General features: G+C 40.9%; 4 protein-coding genes across 4 annotated transcripts; 2 read left to right on the top strand and 2 right to left on the bottom strand.

Annotated features, from left to right (window-relative positions):
• Positions 1–214: 214 nt before the first annotated feature.
• On the bottom strand, positions 215–7,973 carry rnf10 (ring finger protein 10). Its single transcript, XM_049578440.1, has 17 exons — positions 7,433–7,973; positions 6,498–6,682; positions 6,123–6,328; positions 5,951–6,041; positions 5,651–5,835; positions 5,341–5,477; positions 4,907–5,061; positions 4,510–4,638; positions 4,101–4,341; positions 3,485–3,618; positions 3,178–3,295; positions 2,972–3,073; positions 2,719–2,856; positions 2,516–2,607; positions 2,312–2,369; positions 1,502–1,666; positions 215–1,391 (listed from the first exon to the last, which is right to left on the bottom strand). Exons 1-17 carry the CDS (start codon positions 7,593–7,595, stop codon positions 1,318–1,320), a joined length of 2,373 nt encoding a protein of 790 aa, XP_049434397.1. The 5' UTR covers positions 7,596–7,973; the 3' UTR covers positions 215–1,317.
• Positions 7,974–8,115: 142 nt separating this feature from the next.
• pop5 (POP5 homolog, ribonuclease P/MRP subunit) lies at positions 8,116–11,238 on the bottom strand. Its single transcript, XM_049578441.1, has 5 exons — positions 11,169–11,238; positions 10,944–11,086; positions 10,657–10,806; positions 10,479–10,562; positions 8,116–10,137 (listed from the first exon to the last, which is right to left on the bottom strand). Exons 1-5 carry the CDS (start codon positions 11,186–11,188, stop codon positions 10,034–10,036), a joined length of 501 nt encoding a protein of 166 aa, XP_049434398.1. The 5' UTR covers positions 11,189–11,238; the 3' UTR covers positions 8,116–10,033.
• A 385-nt stretch (positions 11,239–11,623) lies between these two features.
• On the top strand, positions 11,624–16,354 carry unc119.1 (unc-119 homolog 1). The gene is made up of 5 exons (XM_049579233.1): positions 11,624–11,953; positions 13,286–13,399; positions 14,218–14,326; positions 14,475–14,647; positions 14,775–16,354. The coding sequence occupies exons 1-5, from the start codon at positions 11,719–11,721 to the stop codon at positions 14,885–14,887; spliced, it is 744 nt and encodes a 247-aa protein (XP_049435190.1). The 5' UTR covers positions 11,624–11,718; the 3' UTR covers positions 14,888–16,354.
• A 2,159-nt stretch (positions 16,355–18,513) lies between these two features.
• lg6h12orf43 (linkage group 6 C12orf43 homolog) lies at positions 18,514–21,079 on the top strand. The gene is made up of 6 exons (XM_049579454.1): positions 18,514–18,785; positions 19,151–19,181; positions 19,451–19,549; positions 19,667–19,740; positions 19,862–19,949; positions 20,365–21,079. Exons 1-6 carry the CDS (start codon positions 18,668–18,670, stop codon positions 20,726–20,728), a joined length of 774 nt encoding a protein of 257 aa, XP_049435411.1. The 5' UTR covers positions 18,514–18,667; the 3' UTR covers positions 20,729–21,079.
• The last annotated feature ends 32 nt before the right edge of the window (positions 21,080–21,111 follow it).

Below are 21,111 nucleotides of genomic sequence, written 5' to 3'. Positions count from 1 at the left end.
GTAACCCCACATAATGCATTAATTTCAGTCACGTCTGACCCTGATCATACTAACCAAACATGCATGTGCGCTGAGATAACTTCATAATAGATTATACTTTTCAAATCAGACTTGTCAGGACTGCCCTCATGTGGAGAAAAGTAAGTACTGCATCTATCAACTGATCCTTTACCATCTTTGGCATTACTAAAAGCATCATCAAACAGTCAGTTCCTTGATTGTGCATAATTGTTTATTTATTTCATCAGACTAGTTATTTCACTAGTCTTTGAACCTGCTCAAAATTAAAGGTGAATTAAAGAACCCTCAAACAAAACAAACTTTCAGTCGGCCTCTCTACAGGTCTCAGAAGCATTCTTTAAATGTCAGAAATTCTCCAATTTCACACATTTTCAACACTGAAATTAAACTGGGGGCATAATGTTAAAGTTAGTAAACCTTCTACAACAGAAGATGACACAGAGGAGAAACTGAATAAGAAGAAAGTGCGTACTTATGGTTTAACCACGCAGGATATACTGGAGTTCTGCTGAGCCAACAGACCTCACCTCTTTAATACAATACTGTGTTTTTATTTCCTCACAATGTTACTACAACATTGTGTATTCATGTTGTTGTTACAGAATACCAGGGCATTGACCTTAATCCCAAAATCTATCCTCTTGAAGGGTAATGAAGCTCTAACCCAAATTATTACCTGTGGTAAACACTGAAATTTATCCATAGTTATTTGCTTCCATCTGTTCTAAGCTGAAGTTCCAGGCTGATATCTGAGCACTGAGTACCTTGGAAAGATATAAAGGTGCAATGTATCTGCAGCTGGCTGACTGCTACTCTATTATAATGCACCAAGAATTATCTTATCAATATTACTCATGGATCCTAGATGCTTAGGTTCAACTTCAACTAAGAAAAGTTGGACATCATAAAGCAACCACTGTGACGAAAGTCAGGTCTCTGGAAGGCAGGAAAAGCCTAAAAGCATACAAAATGAAAGCCAGCACCTTGTTGTACCCCTTGCTTTAGCATCTGAACAAAATGTATCCATACAGCTTTCGGTGTGACAGGAGGTAGCTGCAAAGCTTTGACCTAGCTGTGCAATGAAAATTTATATAAATTAAACTGATGGCATGTCACCAAAAAATGGATCAAGCCCACAGAACAATGACTGAAAGCAGCATGAACTTTGGCTACATACTAAAACCCTTTTCCATGTTTATAGTTCCAAGAAAGTTCTTCATGGAAGTAAAAAAAAACACACCAGCAGTGGGAGGATCAACTCAAGAAACAGGATGATTACATGAACTTCAGTGTTGTCTACTTTGTGTGAACCATGGATGTGCTGAACAGAAGCTTCTGCTTTTTCTTCTTCTTTTTCCCTCCTTTCTCATCTGAAAGACAGACACCAAGAATGAGTGACAGCCTCAAAACAAACACTCCAGCTTTGGAAGAACTATCAAAATTTAATTTATAAGACGGAGGTGATTCAATGATGCCACACCTGCATCGACCACAGGTTGTGGAGGAGAAGCTGCACCATTGTCCAGCTGCAGAAGTGCCTTCTCAAAGGCCTGGCTGAAGGAGTTTTGGAAGCTGGGCACAGGGACACGGTCGGACCCGTCACTCTCTCCGTCGCTGTCTGCTGATGGGGGAGCTAGCAGTTTATCTGCAAGGCACAAACGCAATACTTACTTTAGGCAGCCTTCAGGGTGTTACACTACTCAACCGTTGTTAAGAAACAGGCTTAACAGGAAATACACAATGCTGCACAAAGCTCCAGCTATTTCACCCCCACACCTATCAGCACATGCTACCTGTCTTTTAAAGAAAAGTCCAACAGAGCATTTAAGAAGTTACACATTCAGGACTAGTTTTATGATAAATTAACAGATTTTTCCTTTGATACCAAATGTAATATCTCAAAATTGGCTCTTGGTTGAAGTAGGATCAATCTCTTTGTTACTTGGTAGTCAGTTGTCAATAAGGTGCACTGACACTGTTCCAGTTAACTTTGAGCTGACTGCTGCAGCCCACCACCAAGAGCTAGTCTGCTTCTTTGAGTATATTCATCTAATTCATGCACGTTACTTCAATGTTAACACAAAATGCATGACCTCAAGTGATTCCAGTGCTTTGTCTTGACCTTTCTATTTTAATTAGAGGGGACCCTAAAATTGAATTTAAAGTTACAGTACCCATTTCGTGCAAGTATTGCAAGTTTCTGAATCAGTACTAACTTTAATTTGTGCTGTGGTTAAAAATTGTAACATTAGGTTTTCAAGTCACCACAGCATCTACAATCTTGCACTACCTTTCTTTGGAGTGATCCTGGGCCCAGCATCAACTCTGGCTTTCCCATCTCTTAGCATCTACACAGGACACAGAACCATGTCAAGTAAATAACTCATGTGCTACAACATTAGCACTTCAGTTATGTGTTGCATTGCCCTTACGAAAAAGGCAGCGTCACTGAACAATGCTGCTAATTTAGTAATTGTGTGTTTGCCATACACACCTGTGCAAAGGACATACAGTGGGAGTCATCCTCCACACTACCCACAATAGGTGAAGAGCTTTGCGCATTCAGACTTGGGAATCTCATCCCATCTAAAACAACAAAAGGAATGCTCAGCTCACAGTATTAAAATATAAGACATAAACAGCTGAAGTTTAATTACAGCATGAAACAATAATCACAGAGGATGGAGCTGCTCTTACCAGAGGAAGGACTGCTGCTGAGGGGTGAAGGGGGGGCAAATGTAAAGTCAGGCTGTACTGGGGGGCTGCTGTTGTGAGGAGGAGACCCGAATGCTGGGAAATGGTGAAGGTTCTCCAATCCAATATGCACCTCAGGATCTGAGGGGGACAAATGAGGGCAAATACAGTTACTGACCTCAGCCTAATATCGTTCAGATTTGCATAAATTATTTCGAAGTATCATGTCAGTTGGGACCTCATCAGCTGTACTTACATTTACCCTGCTTCTTGTTCTCCTCAATTTCAATTCGCTTCTCCCTGCGCTTCTCATCCCTCACTTTCTTCTGCCTCAGGCGCTTTCTCTTCTCCAAGTCATCTAGTAGTTTGGAAGAAATAGTATACAAGCCACAGTTACAATCTATGAAATCTCCTTGCTAGAAATGTAAATTCACATCCTGAAAGCAGGCAAAGTTTTCTGACCTGCGAATGTGTCCAGGGTTTCTTTGGACAAGATTGGTGGCTGCAGGGCTAATTCACAGATGCTGAACTCGCATGTGAGAGGCAGATGAGCCAGATAGCGATGCCGACGACGGATCTCCTACATCAGAGACATGTTTGGAAAATCAATTTAAGCAGTTTGCCATGTTTTAACAGTTGTGACTTAAGCAGACCAACAAAATACGGAAGAAATATACATAATATATATAAGACTGCCACATTCTCTGCTGAAACAGCCACACCAAAATGACATCAATAGTATGAGGTTGTGTTTCCTTGTTTTGCTGACCTCAGTGACTGTGTGTCCCACTATCTCCACCACTCTGGCAGTGATGGAGTCAGGGCTGGCCTCCAAGCTGCCGTACTCACGCAACAGACAGCGCACATTCACAGGATGCAGGAACATCTGCTGGCAGTCGTCAGCTGGATTGAGAAACATGGGAGAGGGAGGAAAAGGTAATGGGAAAAAACTGAGTCAACACTGAAACTTAAAGGTGAGGGTTGAAAAACCAACAGCCCATAAAGCCAAGACAAGCAGGCTTCCTGTACTATTTATTGGTCAGATTCCAAGACATCGTTTACTGTTTTAATGACTAATGTTTACAAGATTTTCCAGCTATGATTAAGGTATGGTAATGTTTTTGATTCTGTTTTTTACTAACCAAACAAGATTTATTAGCTTGTGAACAGCTGATTTGAGCTGATTTGCTCTCTGTCTTCCTGTAGCTGGATTAAACTATTGTTCTTAGTGTTGGTTCTTATGTAAGCAGGATGTTTTCAGTTCACAGTTTCCTCAGAGTAACATTACCCTCACAGCATCCAAGCCTGACACAACTTAAAAATCAACTTTGTCTGATTTTAGTGGGCAGGTCAAGGAAAAGGCAGGAGTCCAGGGAATTACCCACCTTGGTAGAAATAGTAAAAGGGTCCATGCACCACGCTGGTTGAAGGGCGGCCTGAATCTGTCTGGCTGGCAGGGATCTCCTCATCAGGCTGGGGCTCTGGGGCTGCATCCATCATAGCCTCTGGAGGCTCTTCTAGGACACTCTCCAAAATACTTTCAGGAAAGCCTGGAAGCTCTGCAGTGGCATCCTCTGGGACCTCCGCCACCTCGTCATCAAATGCAGAGGAGTACTGCAGCACAGGCTACAAAGGAAAGAGACCTTTTACTAATAATAAGCATACCAATAATACCATATAAAATAGAAGCTACAATGCTGGGGAGGAACATGCCAGTGAAATAATTTAATCCTATTACCAACAGATACCATAATGTCAAACATGAATGTTGAAAATATGTGTTTTTGGACCCACCTTGGTGCTGCTGATGTTAGAAACCACTTCCTCCACAGGAGAAGAAGGTTCTTCCAGAGTTAGAGAGGACAGATCAAGGCTGTCTTCCACATTTGCCTTCTGCTGCTTCAGTAGCATTTCCTCTCGCTCCTAAAGCATGAAGACATCCAGGTGGAGAGGTAAATATCTGTCAACATGTATTTTATTCTTAGTGTCAAAAAGTGGGTTTCATATTCCACCTGGAGACAGGCAAGAGACAGCTGATTTTATATTTAATGGCAAAGCAAAAATCTTTATCCATTATCAGCAGCAATGTTTTCCATGCCTGTTCGATGTATCTATTTTAAATGCCCTCAATTCATACAATGATTTTATTGCTAACTATGTACTGTGTGGAAAGAAATATAGTGTTAGTTACCTGCAAAAGACAAAGGGCGCTCTGGATGAAACACCCTTGGGCATCCCCTTCTTGGCTCAGCTGAGCCTGCAGGACAGCCTTCTCCTCTGCCAACAGGCTCAGAACCTGTGCCGGGGAGGTCAGCAGCAGCTTGGAGTATGGGCTTAGACACGCATCTAGAAAACACGTCATCACATGTTGAATGGGTGGTAAGGTATACACTACACTAACACTGAAAATACAAAGTGCAAAATGATTCTCTTGCATTTCTGTCTACAAGAGATGGTCGTAAATCTTATTATAACATAATCCAACTTGTTTGAGGATGTAACAAGTAGGTATGTATGTAGAAGGTGCTACAGAATTACTGTAAGTCATATAAAATAATTGAGGACGATAATGCTAAGAGGAAATCAACAATCTGTTTCACAGTTAAAGGTGCCCCTGTCTCTCACCTCCAAAGCGAACAGGCTCCTCCACCTTCACCCACTGAGAGCTCGGCATGGCCACCAGAGCCCCCTTTTCCCTCCGCATCAGGCGCATGGTGATTACGTCACCGACCGCATACTGCCTGGTCTCCATAGCAACCACACTGCAAAAATAAACGACTTGTTTAATGAAACTGTCAAAGAAACTCAATCAGACCTAAATAAATTAAACTGCCTCTATGTGAAGGCTTCAGTGTTTCCCTTGTACATCCTTTTAAAATAAATATGTACTTCTCTCCTACTGCTGTCTATAATGCTTTGATTATCTGTCATTTACCTCTTCAGGTCAGCCGTGTGAACTGCTTCATAGCAGATGGGGCACTTTGACCAGCTCTTGTCGCCAAGAGACAGGTAGTGCAGCATGCATGGCCAGCAGAAGATGTGTCCACACCGGGTGATGTGTGCTGCCAAAGGAGGGTAGAGGCAGATAGGGCAAGACGGCACCTCATGACTGTAGATGCGCTGTAGACGCACACAAATGGATTATCGTTATGTGCATCGGTATGTAAATGAATGTGGGTTTTATTTCTTATAGGCATGTACTAGTAGCACAGCTCAGCAGTTGACAGGCACTCACCACTTGCTGCACACAGTCCCAGTTGACCAGAGTGTCTGGATCAGTGAAGTGAGCCTTATAGTCCTGGTCATCAGTCACCACAAACTGGCAACTGAAACACACAAAGTTAGATAACTCCCACATTTTTAGGCTGTCTGATCCATGTTATGTATTGTAGGGTGGGGCTGCTTACTTGGCCTGCAGAAAAAGCTCCTTGTTGAAGGGCTTGTGCTTGTGGCCCCACTTGTTTCGGCGGCCCCAACCGGAGGAGCCTCCATCTCCGATGCCACCATTACCTCCACGGGGTTCAAAGGTGAAGTTCAGCAGGTGGTTGAGGCTTATTTTTTTCGGTCCAGCAAACTGAGCCGGGCTAAACTCGGCCCGGCGTGTCTCTACTACCTGGAGAGACAAAGGTGGATAAGAAATCAATAATGCATATCTGAACTTAAAACTGATGCTGTGCCTCTGTTCAAAGTTCCAAATCTTCAATGATGAGATCTTCTTTCTTATTATTGAAATTATTTTCACATCGCTTTTTTTAAAAGGGTGATCCTTTAAGAATACCAACCTCCTCACGTCGTCCTCCACCTGTAACTCCATATTGTCGTCCTCCACCTCTCTGAGGGGGTCTCTTGTCAAAATTCTTGCTTTTCTGTGAATTGGTGTGGCGAGGGCCTTGAAAACTGTCGGTTTTAGGAAAGGAGGGCTCACGCTTACGGTTGTAGCGCTTGGAGCCTCCATTATTTTTATTTTCTGAAAAGAAAAAAAAGAAAATATTAGCAACATGAATACAGAAATATTATCCTTCAGTATGTCTATTTTGTTGATGCCTGATTTGTTGTTAACCAGAAAGTGCTGGAAGAAAAAGTAAGTCATATGGGAGACTTGGTGACCTAGTTTCATAAAGGCATGTAAACATAGGCTACTTAATTATACTGACATTAAAGGGGGCACAGGTCAGTCTCTTTTGGTTATGCATTTTCAAGCTTCAACATGGGTTGTCCACCATTTTCTTTTAAGTCAGAAACAACTACCTCTTAAGTAAACATATGATCGTACAAAAGTAATGAAATTATTTTAAAATTGTGCATAGGTAATTTAGCCTAATCACACAAAAACACCTTAACATTCAAAGAGTGGCCTTATTTAACTGTCACATATTCAGATTGGTGTGCAAATTACACAAGTAGCTAGATGTAAAACTTCATGTTTGCAAAAGTCGATTGTCAAGATGTATCACTGTGTCTGCATCCACGAATGTGACAACTGTGGTGCATGATAACAGAGCAGATGGTATTTCAAAAATAGTGCAGTGTGCAATCATTAGCCACAGTTCTGACTGTTGGAGGGCCAAATGTTTTGACAGCGACGTCAGCCATACAAGATAAACAACCTCTGCGCTACTGCTAGGCCCCAACAGGCCACAAGGCAACGAGTGTTTAGCTTCATATGCACACATTAAATTTGAAAACCTCGTGTGTGTATGCTGATATGTTGACTCACCTGTTTTGGGTTTAGAGTCTGCCGGTGCTGGGCCTGTGGAGCTGGAACGAGGCGGAACCTTGGTATTGGTGCTGTTGTTGGGGTTTTTCTCCATGTTTGTCTCCGTGCAGTGAGCGGTGCTGGGGCCGAGCTCCGAGTAGAGAGCCGCTGAGCTCTCTAGCATCAAAATGAAAAACCAAAGGGGAAAACGGGCTGCAGTGAGTGCGGGTCAGGCGACGAAGGCCCTGATTCATTTCTGTCAAACGCGGAGACCCCATCACGGCGACATCTTGACAATAAAACAACCGGAGAAAAAAGAAGAGACACGATATCGGCGTCTCAAGTTATGCAGACTGTTGGAAGAGAGGACGAAAGCTCGCCACGCGGGGCCAAGACCCCCCGAATTTAAGTTTTTTACTTGTTAAGGAAAACAAAATGCCCTTAACAAGGCGTTAAATGTTTTCCAAAAGATGGAAAACGTCGCAATTCCGAGATTTTGATCAAAAAATATATCCGAAACAACGAGCTTGCACTAATGGCGACGGGTCGCCAAACAGGAACCTGAAAGCCCCGGATGTTTCTTGTACCACCGCCTGCAAATCTGTTTAGAGGCCCAGCAAGGAACTGTGGGAAATGCAGTCGTCAAAGCTTTGTTGGCTATAAAGGTACAACCAACATAAGTTAAAGAGTAACTACGTCCATTTTCAAAATTTAATTTTGCTCTCCCTTTTCCACTCACCCGCTGCTCAGGTTTCACATTAGTAATGTTCACTATGTGAGTAAACTTGTGTCATCATCTGTGTGACATTTTTGTTTCCTTGAATGTGGAAAAAGACGCTGTAGAAGGGACACTGCTGGTCCAGAGACAGTCATCAGTGGGGGCCCGTGGAGCGACAGGGTGAAGCTCTGCTCCTGGCTGGAGGACGAGCTGCTGCTGCTGTTGGGCACGGAGCTCTCTGCCTCCCGCCAGAGCTCCGACTGCAGATTGAAGGTGGCAACAAAGTCAGATCTGTCTCTGTCTGTGCTGCCATCTGATATAGAGCTATCAGTAGCCTATTAAATTGAGACTGTTTCATAACCCATTAAAAACGCCTTGTAGTTGCGTTAAATAGCAACCCTTTTCTGTGTTATGGTACAGCTGGTGTTCACACCTGATGTGTACCATACCAGAGTATACATGAACCAAACTGGAGACCACTTTTTAAGTATACCCTAGCACTGACCATCATCCAGGCCTGGATCCCTGATGTGAACGGAAAGTCCCCTAAAGCTCATTCGGGTATAAAAAAGGAATTCATTGTCTACAGAGCAGATCCAGACTTTTTACTTGAGGACATCACAAATTTGAGATTTACTTCTCTGGTTTCTGGCTTTGAGAGAGAGTAACTCATGTTCACAAATACTGATTAATCTTTCCTTAGCCATGGAAATAAAATATTGTAATTCTTAGTATAGGTGGTGTTCCCCTTTAAGTAGGATTAGGTAATTAATGGGTTTAATAAGCAATATAATTCTGATACGGTATGACACAGTATTGGCAATATTGTTAAAGGTTCTGTTAAGTCAGCCGATAAAGATTGCATATAAATATCTCTGCATCTTGAATATTTTTAACTGTAGCCTATACCACCAATTTGTTTATGTTTGAATGGTCTACATTTAAGCAATATCACACGAGAGGGAGTGATGTTGTACTGTGATATCGTCACGGCTGTGATTCGGTCGTAGGCACGAGGCTGCAGGCAGTTAAATAAGCAAGGCTGATTAAGAAATGTTGAAAAATGAGGACAAAATAGATAATTTAAGCATTTTATTTGTCTTCCGCCAACAAAAATAGTTCCCTCAGGACTCCGCTGTCACCGTTGCTATGTAACGCAGACATGGTGCGCCAGGCACTTACTCTTTATACACATTTATCTGCATGTTTCCATTAATTGTGCAGCCGGTGAAATAAGTCTCTGGTGACTGCATGGTGGACTGTCGCTTCACAGGCACAGCCGACTCTGCCTTCTGATCTGACAGTATGTTGCTTTTCTCCAAGTCATTGAGCTCCGCTGATGAAACACTGACAAACCTGGATGTGTGCTCAGATGGATTCAGCTTCTCCTCTCTCTCATCTTCCTCTGATGACCATTCATAGTTCAATTCAAAACTTATTTTAGGAAATAAATCCATATTTTTGGCTGTTTGACAGTGGATGAATTAATTAGCCTACAACGCAACTGCTGTACAGAACTTTATTTTAAGGACACTAGGACAAATATATTATCTTCAAATACAGTGCTTTATTTTTTAAACAAAATACATAAGCTCAAAACATAGTATAAATAGAAAATATTTCATAAAAACATAAAAAGTGTGGTTTTTTTTTTTTTCAGAATTAGGCCATAGTCTTATTTTGTGTTATGTGATGGTAATTATTTATGTAACAAACATCATGTCATGTGTCCCTCTATTGAAGACAGGTATACAGTCAGTCAGTTGTGTGGTAGCAAATGCACTGAGCAGCTGCAGTAAATCATATATCCACAGAATGGAGTATGCATTTCTTCAAATGCTTCATATCTTCCTTTGTATCGGTCCCGTAACAAAAATAGTCCGCCACCTTTTACTTCATTGAAGTCACTGTTCATCTTCCTCACTATCTGATTCCTCTCCAAATGCCTCCTTGTTTCCTCCCATTAGAGAGCACTTCAGAATAGCTGTCTGAACCTGTTGCTTTTCTTCTACAAATGAAAAAAAAAGAGAGAAGGAGCCAGTCAGTGTCAAAGTTATTTGTCTTTGTCCATCATGTAATCAATGTTTTGTATTCAATAAATGGTCTGAATAAACTACAGACTGCAATACAAAATTCAAAATGATCTTAAGTGAAATGTTTCAATATATCCTGTAAGATTCAAGAAGATTCATGTTCAACACTGGCAAACCTTCCAAGTTATTGGGGAATTTTATTACAGGTGAGTTAAATCACAAACAGGTAAATCAATTAATGGATCACTACTGCCTGTAATTGCAGAGTTCAGGGTGTTTCATAAACTATTACACAGCAGTCAATTGAATCCCTTACCTTCGTTTTTGCACTTAGGGAGCATTCGATGTAGCTGCTGGGTGTTATATCGGATCAAAAACTTCTGACATGTTCTAATTGTTCCTGAAAAATATACCTCTAATTAGTGTTCAAGTGAGATTGTTTAAGATATATATCTGATTTATTATGAAATGTGTGATGCTGTTGCTGTTCTCACCTCCCACATGCAAACAGTTCAGAAAGCATGGGATTATGTGCCCACGAGTTTCAATACAGGTAATGAAAGGCAATGCAGACCAGAGGAGTTTGTAACACCTTTTGGAAAAACGCAGGAGTACTATTCCAGTATGAGCATTCAGATATTTCACTAGAAAGGGAAAAAAAACCCATCAGATAACACTGAGAGCTCAGTCAAGACTATAATATCCTGAAAGAACTATATGATAAGAAATGAAATCCAGGACTTTTACTTGTTATGGAGTATTTGCTACTACCACTGCTTACCAGAGAATCTGATGCTGCAGAGAGCTGCCCCATAGTCCCCGTGTATTCGGGCCACCGCTGCTTTCACTGCCGCTGCAACAGCCCTGTCATCCAGCAGCAACAGGCGGCTTCTGTCTGACACGTTGACTTCGCACAGTAAATACCTACCGACAAAAGGGATACAGTCAGATACAACCTGTGAACACACTAAACGTGTGCAAATGACACAAGAATACCACATTTTACCTGGACTTCACACGCACCATCGTAGCTCCTCTCTTCTTCTGTGAGGACTTCCGTCAACAGAAGAACAATGCACTAACCGGAGAGTTGCACTAGCGCCACTCGCTGGACATTACAAGCGGTGCTTAGTGTACTTGATACCAGACACCGGGCAGCACGATTTTGTTTTATTTATTCATCAACACATGTATAATGTTTCCTAACAGGAATAAAAACAAACAGATGTTATTAGCATTCGAGTAAACGTAAGAGGTGGCCGACGAGAGCTCGTGGACTGAACAAAATGCTCATATTCAACTCAGTAATCTTGTAACACTTTGTAGAAACATAATACACCCAGTTAAAGATATAGCGGGGAGGCCGGGGCTAAAAAACGATCACACCCCTTCGGTAACTATGACAATCTCCATCGTTCTCAGCCAATCACATTCTTAGTTTTCCGTCTCCTATACGCGTTGTACGCCATCTTGAAATTACACCCGCAGTTTGTAAGTCGCTCCCAAATTGCAAAGCACAACATCTCTTTTTTTAAATAAGCGCTGCTGTGTCCGGCATGAACGGTTCACGAAACAAACCGGCACCGACAGTCAGCAAAGGTCAGACGGACGCAAACACCGGCTCGGAGACGAATCATAGGGATCGAAAGAGCGGAGGAGGAATGCTGAAGAAGCTGAAGTCGAGGCGCAGTCAAACAGATAAGTGGCCCGTGGTCACAGAGGATGAACTCCGGGCTCTGGGGAGAGATATTACCCCGGACCATGTCCTGGGTCTCCGGGTAGTCACGGAGGGTATGTAATGTAAATGTTACCTTGGTCTCAAAGTGAGTAAAATCACACCGCCAAACGGGCACCATTTACTATAACGTTATGCTAATCGTGGCTAAGTGACGAGTTTCCAGATCAGTTTAAGTTACCAATAATTAATTAATTGTAATGATTATATTGAGAAACAGTGAGATAACGCAGTGTGATTAACTTTGTGTTGAGTTGGGCATCCTAACTATTTGGTTTTAATCAAAGAAGTAGGATGGAAACAGGGGCGCAGTAGGCAATGTGTGCCAGCCGAAGGGAACATTGTCCAGGGCCCCCTGTCCTTAAAGTATTATTAAATCTTTTTTTTGGGCCACTTGGGGACTTGAGGAAAGGTGAACAGTAGCAAGAGTGTCATTTTATAAGTATGTAACGGCAAATGTGTTCCTGGCCACCTTACAAATGCAGGTCTATTCATCAAACATTAAGCTTTATTTTGTTGTCCACAGGCCACTGCTGAGGGAAGTATCTGGCTTCACTATGATCAAAAGTTAGTCACAAGCTCTCTTAGTCTGCCATTTGGGTTTAGCAGTTGGTAAACAGTGTGTTTATTGGAGCTTAATTGCCAAAAATGCTACTCACTTGGAATAAGTGTGACAGGACCAGAGGTTTGGGCTGGAAAACACTGAGCTGAAAGATGCTAAAAAGCTTTTCAAAACTGAGGGAGGCTGCAGAGTAAGGTGATGATTTGCTGTGCATTTGTCACTACAAGGGGTCCTTTTACGTTACACAGAGTCATGTTAATTTAAAAAAGTGTATCAGTGCAGCTATTTAATCTGCTATTTTTTGGCCCCTTTTCCGTTGGTCCCCTGGAATTCTCACCACCGCCCATGCCAGTAACTGCCCTGCTTAAACCCACTGAGTCAAACCCCAGTGTGTGTCATCGGACACCCAGTCTACCACAGTTGCCACAATTGCCTAATGCCTTCCATTGTTTTTGGCCTTTTCCTCAGACCAGACAACAATGGTGTTGCTTCCCTTCTCTCACACAGCACTGTGTAAAGCTGGGAGCTTGAGCTGTAGCATTACTCACCACTACTGCAAGGTGCAGGAGCCAGAAAACAGATAATGAAACCCTAAATGCATATCAAGCACTATCGCAGTTCTCAAAGGGAGGGAGAGCTTTTTTGCTCCAAAGTGTTTTGTGACTTGTCTAAAAGTTCATCACATAAGTGTTAGTGAATCTCATTGAATATCAAAGAAGTACCTCTATTTGCTAATGGGTGCTTGCTGGCTGTTGGATAATGGACTCACCCGCAATATGTTTGTGTTTGTCTTTACATGAACTCATGCTTTTATTTCACATTCCAGACTATTTGTGCAAACCTGAAGACAATATCTACAACATTGACTTTACACGTTTTAAAATCAGAGATCTGGAGACAGGAACAGTGCTGTTTGAGATTGCCAAACCTCCCAACAGCGGTAAGGAGCATTTTAGCGTTTGCCTCTTACAGATGCAGCTATTCACAAGCTCACAAAGTTTCTCTGGGGGAGATTTGTTTCACTCAACATGACATCTTTTTTTATACAGCCACAGTTCTATGAAGTTTATGATTGGAGTTGCAGTCTGACTGCCCAGTAACAGTTGTTTAAGCTGCATTATGTATGGAAAGCCAACCTTTTCTAACTTGACCAGTTTGGAGAAGCATGTATACAGACACTGTGACGCTTTGCAGTTATAGCCCACAGGTTTTGTAATGTTAACAAAGCGCTGTTTCACCAAGCATGAGATCAGCAGTCTTTCCCAGGGGTGTGCTGTGTGTAGCTCTCACCCCATTATTGTATGCTCTCTGGTTTATCTCCAGTATTATTTATATAAGAGAACAGAAAGTCCCACAAACAGAAGCAATGCTCAAGGAATGTGTCATTTTTATCGCTTCCTTTTCACTAGTAACAAATGTGTATAATGTATTCAGAAATTAGAAAAATACTGGGAAACCTTAGTGTATTCTTAACATCTTGATTTGATTTATTTGACATTGCTTTTACAAATCTTGCTGTATTAGTGCAATCAGTTTTATCACAGCTTTTTATAGAATAGGCCTATCTGATAATGATAATTTAGATAGTTATATGAATAGAGAACATTTAAGATCATATTAAGCACTTCCATGTAACAGATAGCATTGTATGTATCTTTAAAAAGAAATTAAAAAATTAAAATGCTATCAGTTATTGTAATTTTTGCCTATCCTGTGAATATGTGATTGGATGCCAGCTAAACATGGTTTCTGCATTAGGTCCTGTGGAGGGTGAAGAGGAGAGTGGAGATGTAGACACCAGTGCAGGGCGTTTTGTCCGATATCAGTTTACACCCGCCTTCCTAAAACTGTGCACTGTTGGTGCAACGTAAGTAAATGCACCATAACTTTCTGATTATTAAAACCAGCTGAACATAATAACCACACTTTTGTGTTCAGTCTCTTCCGAGTCAAGTTGTTGTTTGAAACTTTATGTTTCAGCTGAATTTTAAATTTTGTCTTTCTTGTTTCCTCAGTGTGGAATTCACAGTGGGTGACCGGCCCATAAACAGCTTTCGTATGATTGAGAGGCATTACTTCCAGGGACGCCTTCTCAAGAACTTTGACTTTGACTTTGGTTTTTGCATTCCCAACAGCCGCAACACATGTGAACACATTTATGAGTTTCCACAGCTTCCAGATGACCTCAGTGAGTGTATTTTTTTTTCGGCCACTAATGTTAATGCTGTTTCGTGCATATTTTCAGATAATAATCCATGTAGTAATCTTTGTTCCATCTGTCCCTCCTTCCCTCTTTTTTCCTACTCCCTCTCTAGTTCGGCAAATGGTTGCACACCCTTATGAGACCAGATCAGACAGTTTCTACTTTGTGGACAACAAACTCATCATGCACAACAAGGCAGACTATGCCTACAATGGTGGTCTGTAATACTCAAAGATAAAAAAAAATGTTTGCAATACTTCCCAGGGGATAGATGTCCTATATTACGACAAACCGAAAGCAGGGGGGGCAGAAGTATTCTCTCCATTGTGGACATTCCTACAGACGTGACAACATTCTTAAGAGCCAATGAACCACATCTGCCTTCAAATGAAATCATGGATCCATTCACCAGTACCTCACAGAGCCCAGTTTCTGGGATTCTGAGGAATGTTCCGTTAAATATTTCTCTGTTAAATCTGACTGAAACCTTTTTGTTCTCTCTTTCTGTTGGTCATACAAGAATCATGTTACTGCTTGAACACTTGCCTTAAGTTTCTTGCCGTCTCTGCTGGAAAGGGACACTTTGAGTCATAGACCTCTCATGGCAAAGCCTATAGACTGTTAGTTATGATTTCATTTACTTTAGTATAAAGCTGTTATCGGTTGGTGTTTATTTGAACTACCTTTTGCAAGTGACAATTGTGTTTCCTGTATGGAAAAGCGAGCATTAACTAGATGTTTTACAGTATTGTTAGTCATAGATGATCATGTAGCACTAGTTGACATTGTTTGAGTTTCATTCTTGCTTAAATATTGTTACGAGTCATTTGGACTGTTTGCGTTGGATGTTTAAGCTTGGTGTCACTTTTATAAGGAACATTGGGTTGTCCTATCTGATCTTCAGTAGGACATTTTTGTTTCAAGAACGGCATGAGCTCTTTACAGCAGTTTTAACAACATTGATGACTGTCAGCTGGGAATCTAGCATTTGTTCAAACTCTGTAACCTGCACACATACTGGGATACATGAAAAGGACAAGATAGCAGCAGAGTCTGAGTTACCGGACTTGCTTTATATGGCATCTGTGTCTCAAACAGTGTGGTCAGCCCGCTTTATCCACTCCAGTGTGTAATCACACAGTTATTTAATCCCTTGAGGTTTGTCTTCCTGGTTTATTTGGTACAGCACTGTGAATCCCACTCTTAAGGAACCAAGTTTTTGCTGAGTGTATCTTCAGCTGCTCTGCGCTCAGGTTCTTAATCTAGCACGTAACATGTAAGTACAGAGTGATGTAGCTTGATAGTTGATCTATTTTTTAACGAGGCAGTAGAGTAGATACAGAAGTTGACCTGTTTGTCTATTCATGGAAGCCCTGTTTTAAAGACTATACTGGTGGTTTTGCATTAATTGTAACCCATTTATGCTAAATTGTGTAATGTTATACTCGAGTTTCCAAAGTTTCCAGGTACACCTACACAATGTAATTTAATTCTGCCTAACAGCCCTGCACTAAATCCTTCCATAGTTAAGCTTGCAATACTCAGTTTTGGTGACACTTTATCAGAGAGGTGTCTGTTTGATTATATGGTCATTTAAGAGGCTGCGGTGCTGCTGAATTATATTCCATCTATTTAAATGTGTTCCTGAAAAGTTGGGATGTCTGTAGTGTTTATTAAAAATACCAACAATGAGCAGTTTCCTGTCTGCCATGTCATTTCCAGTCTCAATATCCACTGTGATTAGCTTGTTTCATTCCTCTGATTTTTCATATTGTCCAGACATGAATGGACATCAGCAGCGGCCTGAAAGGCAGGAGAAACTCCTAAAACCATGTAAATGGTCAGCATTGCTCTGACACCATGATGTAATGCATTTAAATGCAGAACCACTGGTACAGACTGGAAGTAGTTTTCAATGCACAAATGATCCGTTTACTGTACATTGTAACATTGATTCTATGTGCCTTATATCTAGGTGTTCATTGTTGGGTTGTTTTTTGTATGTAGGAGGACTAAGTGCATCATCCACCTGTAAGGCAAACACTGCATAAAGGTAAAGGAAAGAATATTCCACTCCAGCGTTTTGCGGAACTGCCTGGTGTGATATGGGTGTCTTACAGCATGTGTTGAGTCATTTCATGTACTCTTTACCTGTACAAACTTTGGCATTTTATCCTTTGAAGGATCAGTGGCAAGTCATTATGTAATAACCCCATCAAGTGTGATATCAGGCACATGCATGGACATCTGTAGTCTTTGCTCCAGGACTCTATACACCCTCAATTTTTGTCAGATTGACAGCTGGTTAGCAACACTGGTGTTGTAGGAGCTGAGAAGACTGAGCATTGTTTTACAACACGTTTTCAGTCTGTGGTATTTTGTCTTAAAATCCAGTCTAAATGGCACTTTGTATATCTGCACAAAAAGATTTTATGACATGACCCCCCCAGAACAATGTATGAATCCATTCTGTTACCTGATAAATAGACTACTCCTTTTATATTGGCTGATTTAAAAAATGATGCATTTACGTTGTATGAAATTTATGTAAATAAAAAAGACAGACTGCAAAACATGTTCACGTTGAAACTAATGCTCATTGTAAGCAGATTATCAGGGATTTTTGGGGTTTTTCTACCCCCCCACCCCCCACCAATTGGCATAAATGGTAAACACAGACATAAGGTTTGATTATGCGGCCTGTCCAAGACAAATCATGCATTATATATGTATATTTACATTACATCAGCCATATTGGTACCTCATGAAAACATAAATTCTGTTGACTTTCCTATACCCACACAATTTTGGATAGCTGTTGCAAACTGAATATTTTTAGTATGACATGAAATCTCCATTTATTTCTGATCTCCGTATGTTGGAAATGTAAAATGGGAAATCTATGACATTGTTTTTAATGTTTATGGAATGACCATTTTTGCACAGCTCTTGGTTTTTCAAGATCTTTTGACTTCCTCTATCAGTACAATGAGGATTTAACATATTTTCTCTCTGATGTGGTTCTGTTCAAACAGCTTGTTCCTCAAAGTTGTATGATGACTGAATTATCACAGAGCTTTAAAGTATGGTTTACCCATGAGTCAGTTTTATAGGCTCAGACATGTATGTCACTCTGATGAGGAATTTATTAATAAAGCTGCTGCCATAAATTGTCTGGACAGAGGCTACTCTTTACAGTGTGTTGATAAGGCATACCAAGGTGCTTTCTCTAGATCCAATCTTTTACAAAGAAGTGTCAAAAAAAGATGAAAGCTACTCCATCTTCTGTATACCCACTTAGACTCATCAGGTCTTTATCCTTAGAAACACCATTATAAAGCACTGGCATATTTTGGCCTCTGATTTGGCCTTTTTGTTTTATAAATCTGAGGATCTCTGATTAATGATGGCTGTAGCCTGATCCCTCTCAAAGCCTCATTTACTATGTGATGACATTGTAATTGATGCTGTTATAAGGTGCTTTCTGATTGGATATGTTTTTTTTTCTGTATTCACTGTGTTCCAGCTGCTTGCTTTTGCATTTGGGGATTGTATGAAATCTTTTCTGCAGCACCTTACTAAGACCAAGCTCGGTGGTGCGGTGGTTGTCCTGCAGCAAGAAGAAGAAGAAGAAGAAATTTATTAATGCCTGGGGGGAATTTAAATTTTTCATTCTGTTGTACATACATGTGCAAACAGGACCTAAACATGCATTAAATGGGAAGATGTCAAAGTGAGGGGTTTGCCCATGGACAGGCATGCTGGGTGGTTGGGGTCCGGTGCCTTGCTCAAGAGCGCCTCTGCAGTGCCCAGGAGGTGAACTGGCACCTCTCTAGCTACCAGTCCATGCTCCGTATTTGGTCTGGAGGGAGACTCGAACTGGCGACCCCCTATCGTCCCTAATGACAGAAAAAAAGCCCATTTCTGGGCCTTCAGTGCTCATTGACTCCATTACCCAGAATCCTCAGCTCAAAACAGACAACACTAGCAGCACATGCCTTTATCATGGCGGCCTCCACTAAAAAGATGGTCGGTGTGTCTGAAGACTCCAGCAGTAGTGACGATGAAGCGCTGAAAAAGTGTCGGGAGGCAGTTTGGGAGACACAAAGTGTGAAGAATAAAGGTGAAAGTTTTTCTTTTATCTCATAGTGAGGGACGTAGTGAACATGCCTGTACAAGCAGATAAACTCCGGTAGAAATACGGCGGCAGTAACCTGGTGAGAAGTCCACCCTTAATACATGTAATGCACATATAGAGATAGTAACGTTAGTTGTCATTAAACGTTACCTGAAGGTACGTGATTGTCAAAAATAAAACATTTTATTGGACTTCATAGCTCATTAACTTGCTCTAACCTTTAGCAGGGTTACTGGTTTCAACTTTCGGTACCAACAACTGAGCTTGTAGTCCATTAAAACACATTCTGAGAGTTTGTCATCATATGCATTTTACCTGTTGAAAACTGCTGGTGCGTTTGCTTGTTACAGACGGGGAGATCAATGTGCCACAATCAAAGCGGTAAGCTGTTTTTGTCCTCATTACATCAAACTTAAATCTGTATAAACAATCAAGAGGAGCTACTGTAAAATTGTTTGTGCTTCACACAGTTTAAGAAGCCTATATAACTAACTTTTCAGCTTCCCACCATTAGGAAGTTGACACAGATCCAGTGTGTCAGCTATAGTTATATATTAGAGGTGCTGCAGTAAAATTGAATGCTGAATTTCATACAAATATTTGAATATCACAAATGAGATAAGTTAAAATATTTTCTTGCCATGCAACAGTGTTGTTGTCGCTGACCATGACCATGATGGCAACGAGCTCCAGGTCACACAAGGGTTTCGAACACACGTTGCCAAAAAGTTGGGACATCTTCTTGACAAGTAAGTAGTTTGGCAGTGTAGAGAAGTTTAGCATTGTAATGCAATCATCTCCGAATAATGTGAGGACAGGATGCATATATTTTTACATGTTACTTATAACATGCCTGCTACTGTCAGCTCCATTACAGAGATGAAGATGGAAACTTTGTCCTGTTTGCAATCAGCAAAATGTGATGATGATGATGATGAAGGTGAGGTTTGTCTTTATTTTGGTACTTGCAAATTTCATGGGGATTCTGTCACCTTTTCTCTAAATGTACATCCCTCCATGTTTTCCTTTGGCTTTTATTTATTTATTTATCTATTTTTCAGGGTTTCGTCTTTTTTCTACATCAGTCCCAGGACAGACAGCTGATAATCCTCCAGCTCCTGTGAGGCGCCGGCCTATTCCCAGCTCAAGGTTCTTATTATTTTGTTTTTAAATAACTTCCATTATTTGTATACCCTGGGCTAATTAAAGTTGTATAGTAACTGACTGAGTGACCACTGCTGCCACAGTCTGCAGAGACGGGAGGTGGTTGGTCAGTCAGTCGATTGGTGAAGAAAACTGCCTTGATATACCTCACTTTGCACTGGATCAGCCAATAGCAAAATTCAGTTGCAATAGCCTGGTTTTAGCCTATGGAGGGCAGTCACTATGATCATTTACAACACAATACTTAGAATACAGATATGTTGCACTGAAATGTCAAGATTTGGACCTGAATCAATCAACAATATGACTAAATACCCTTACAGGTATATTGGTTTTTAACTGAATAAGTGGTTTGGGGGTTTAGTAACTCTAACGTTACACATTCCTCTGTTGGTGACAGTGACAGCGACAGTGAGATGGAAACAAGGCTGAAGGAGGCAGCAGTGTCTGTCAAAGATCTCTTATCCAAATCGTCACTGCCCTCTACACTCTCCACTCCCTCAGCAGAGCCTCCCTGCTCAGAACAAGTAAAGAAAAGGAAGAAAGTGGCAGAGGAAGAGGAGAACCATGTTGTTAAAAAGAAGAAGAAAAAGAGGAAACAGAATGAAGAAGTGAGCGAGCAGGTGAACTCTGCAGGTTCTCCTCTTAATGCTCACAGAAATGGTGAGCACGGGAACTCTGAGCAGGAACACATGCAAGTCAGAGTGAAACGGAAAAAGAAAAAGAAGCAAAAGTTTCGCACAGAGGAAGAAGCTTTGAACTGAATTTCTAAGGACTAATCTTTCACTGTTTTGGGATGTTTGTTCTCCAGTCTGCAAAACCTTTCAGAACATTTTGAGTATATTTAAGAAAGCCATTTGTTTCATAACATAAGGAAAATATATTACAAAAAAGTTTATCTAAACATTAATGTATTCATTCCATTGCTCATTGTTATTCTTGAGATAGTCTTTACTTTGTTATTAAAGATACTTATTAAGAGTGTGAAAAAGCATTTCAAGGCAATGACATAAAAAATGCAGGTAACATGCAGTTTACAAGTTAAAACTCAATGTACAATTTTTGAATGTTACTAAAACATCTTAATAAAAATACATTTTGGTGTTGATTTTTCAGTCGATTGTTGTATCAAAAGTTAATCTTCTCT

This window comes from Epinephelus fuscoguttatus, linkage group LG6 (assembly GCF_011397635.1).
Source record: "Epinephelus fuscoguttatus linkage group LG6, E.fuscoguttatus.final_Chr_v1".
Classification (NCBI taxonomy): Eukaryota; Metazoa; Chordata; class Actinopteri; order Perciformes; family Serranidae; genus Epinephelus; species Epinephelus fuscoguttatus.
This window is presented reverse-complemented; position numbering and strand designations above follow the sequence as displayed.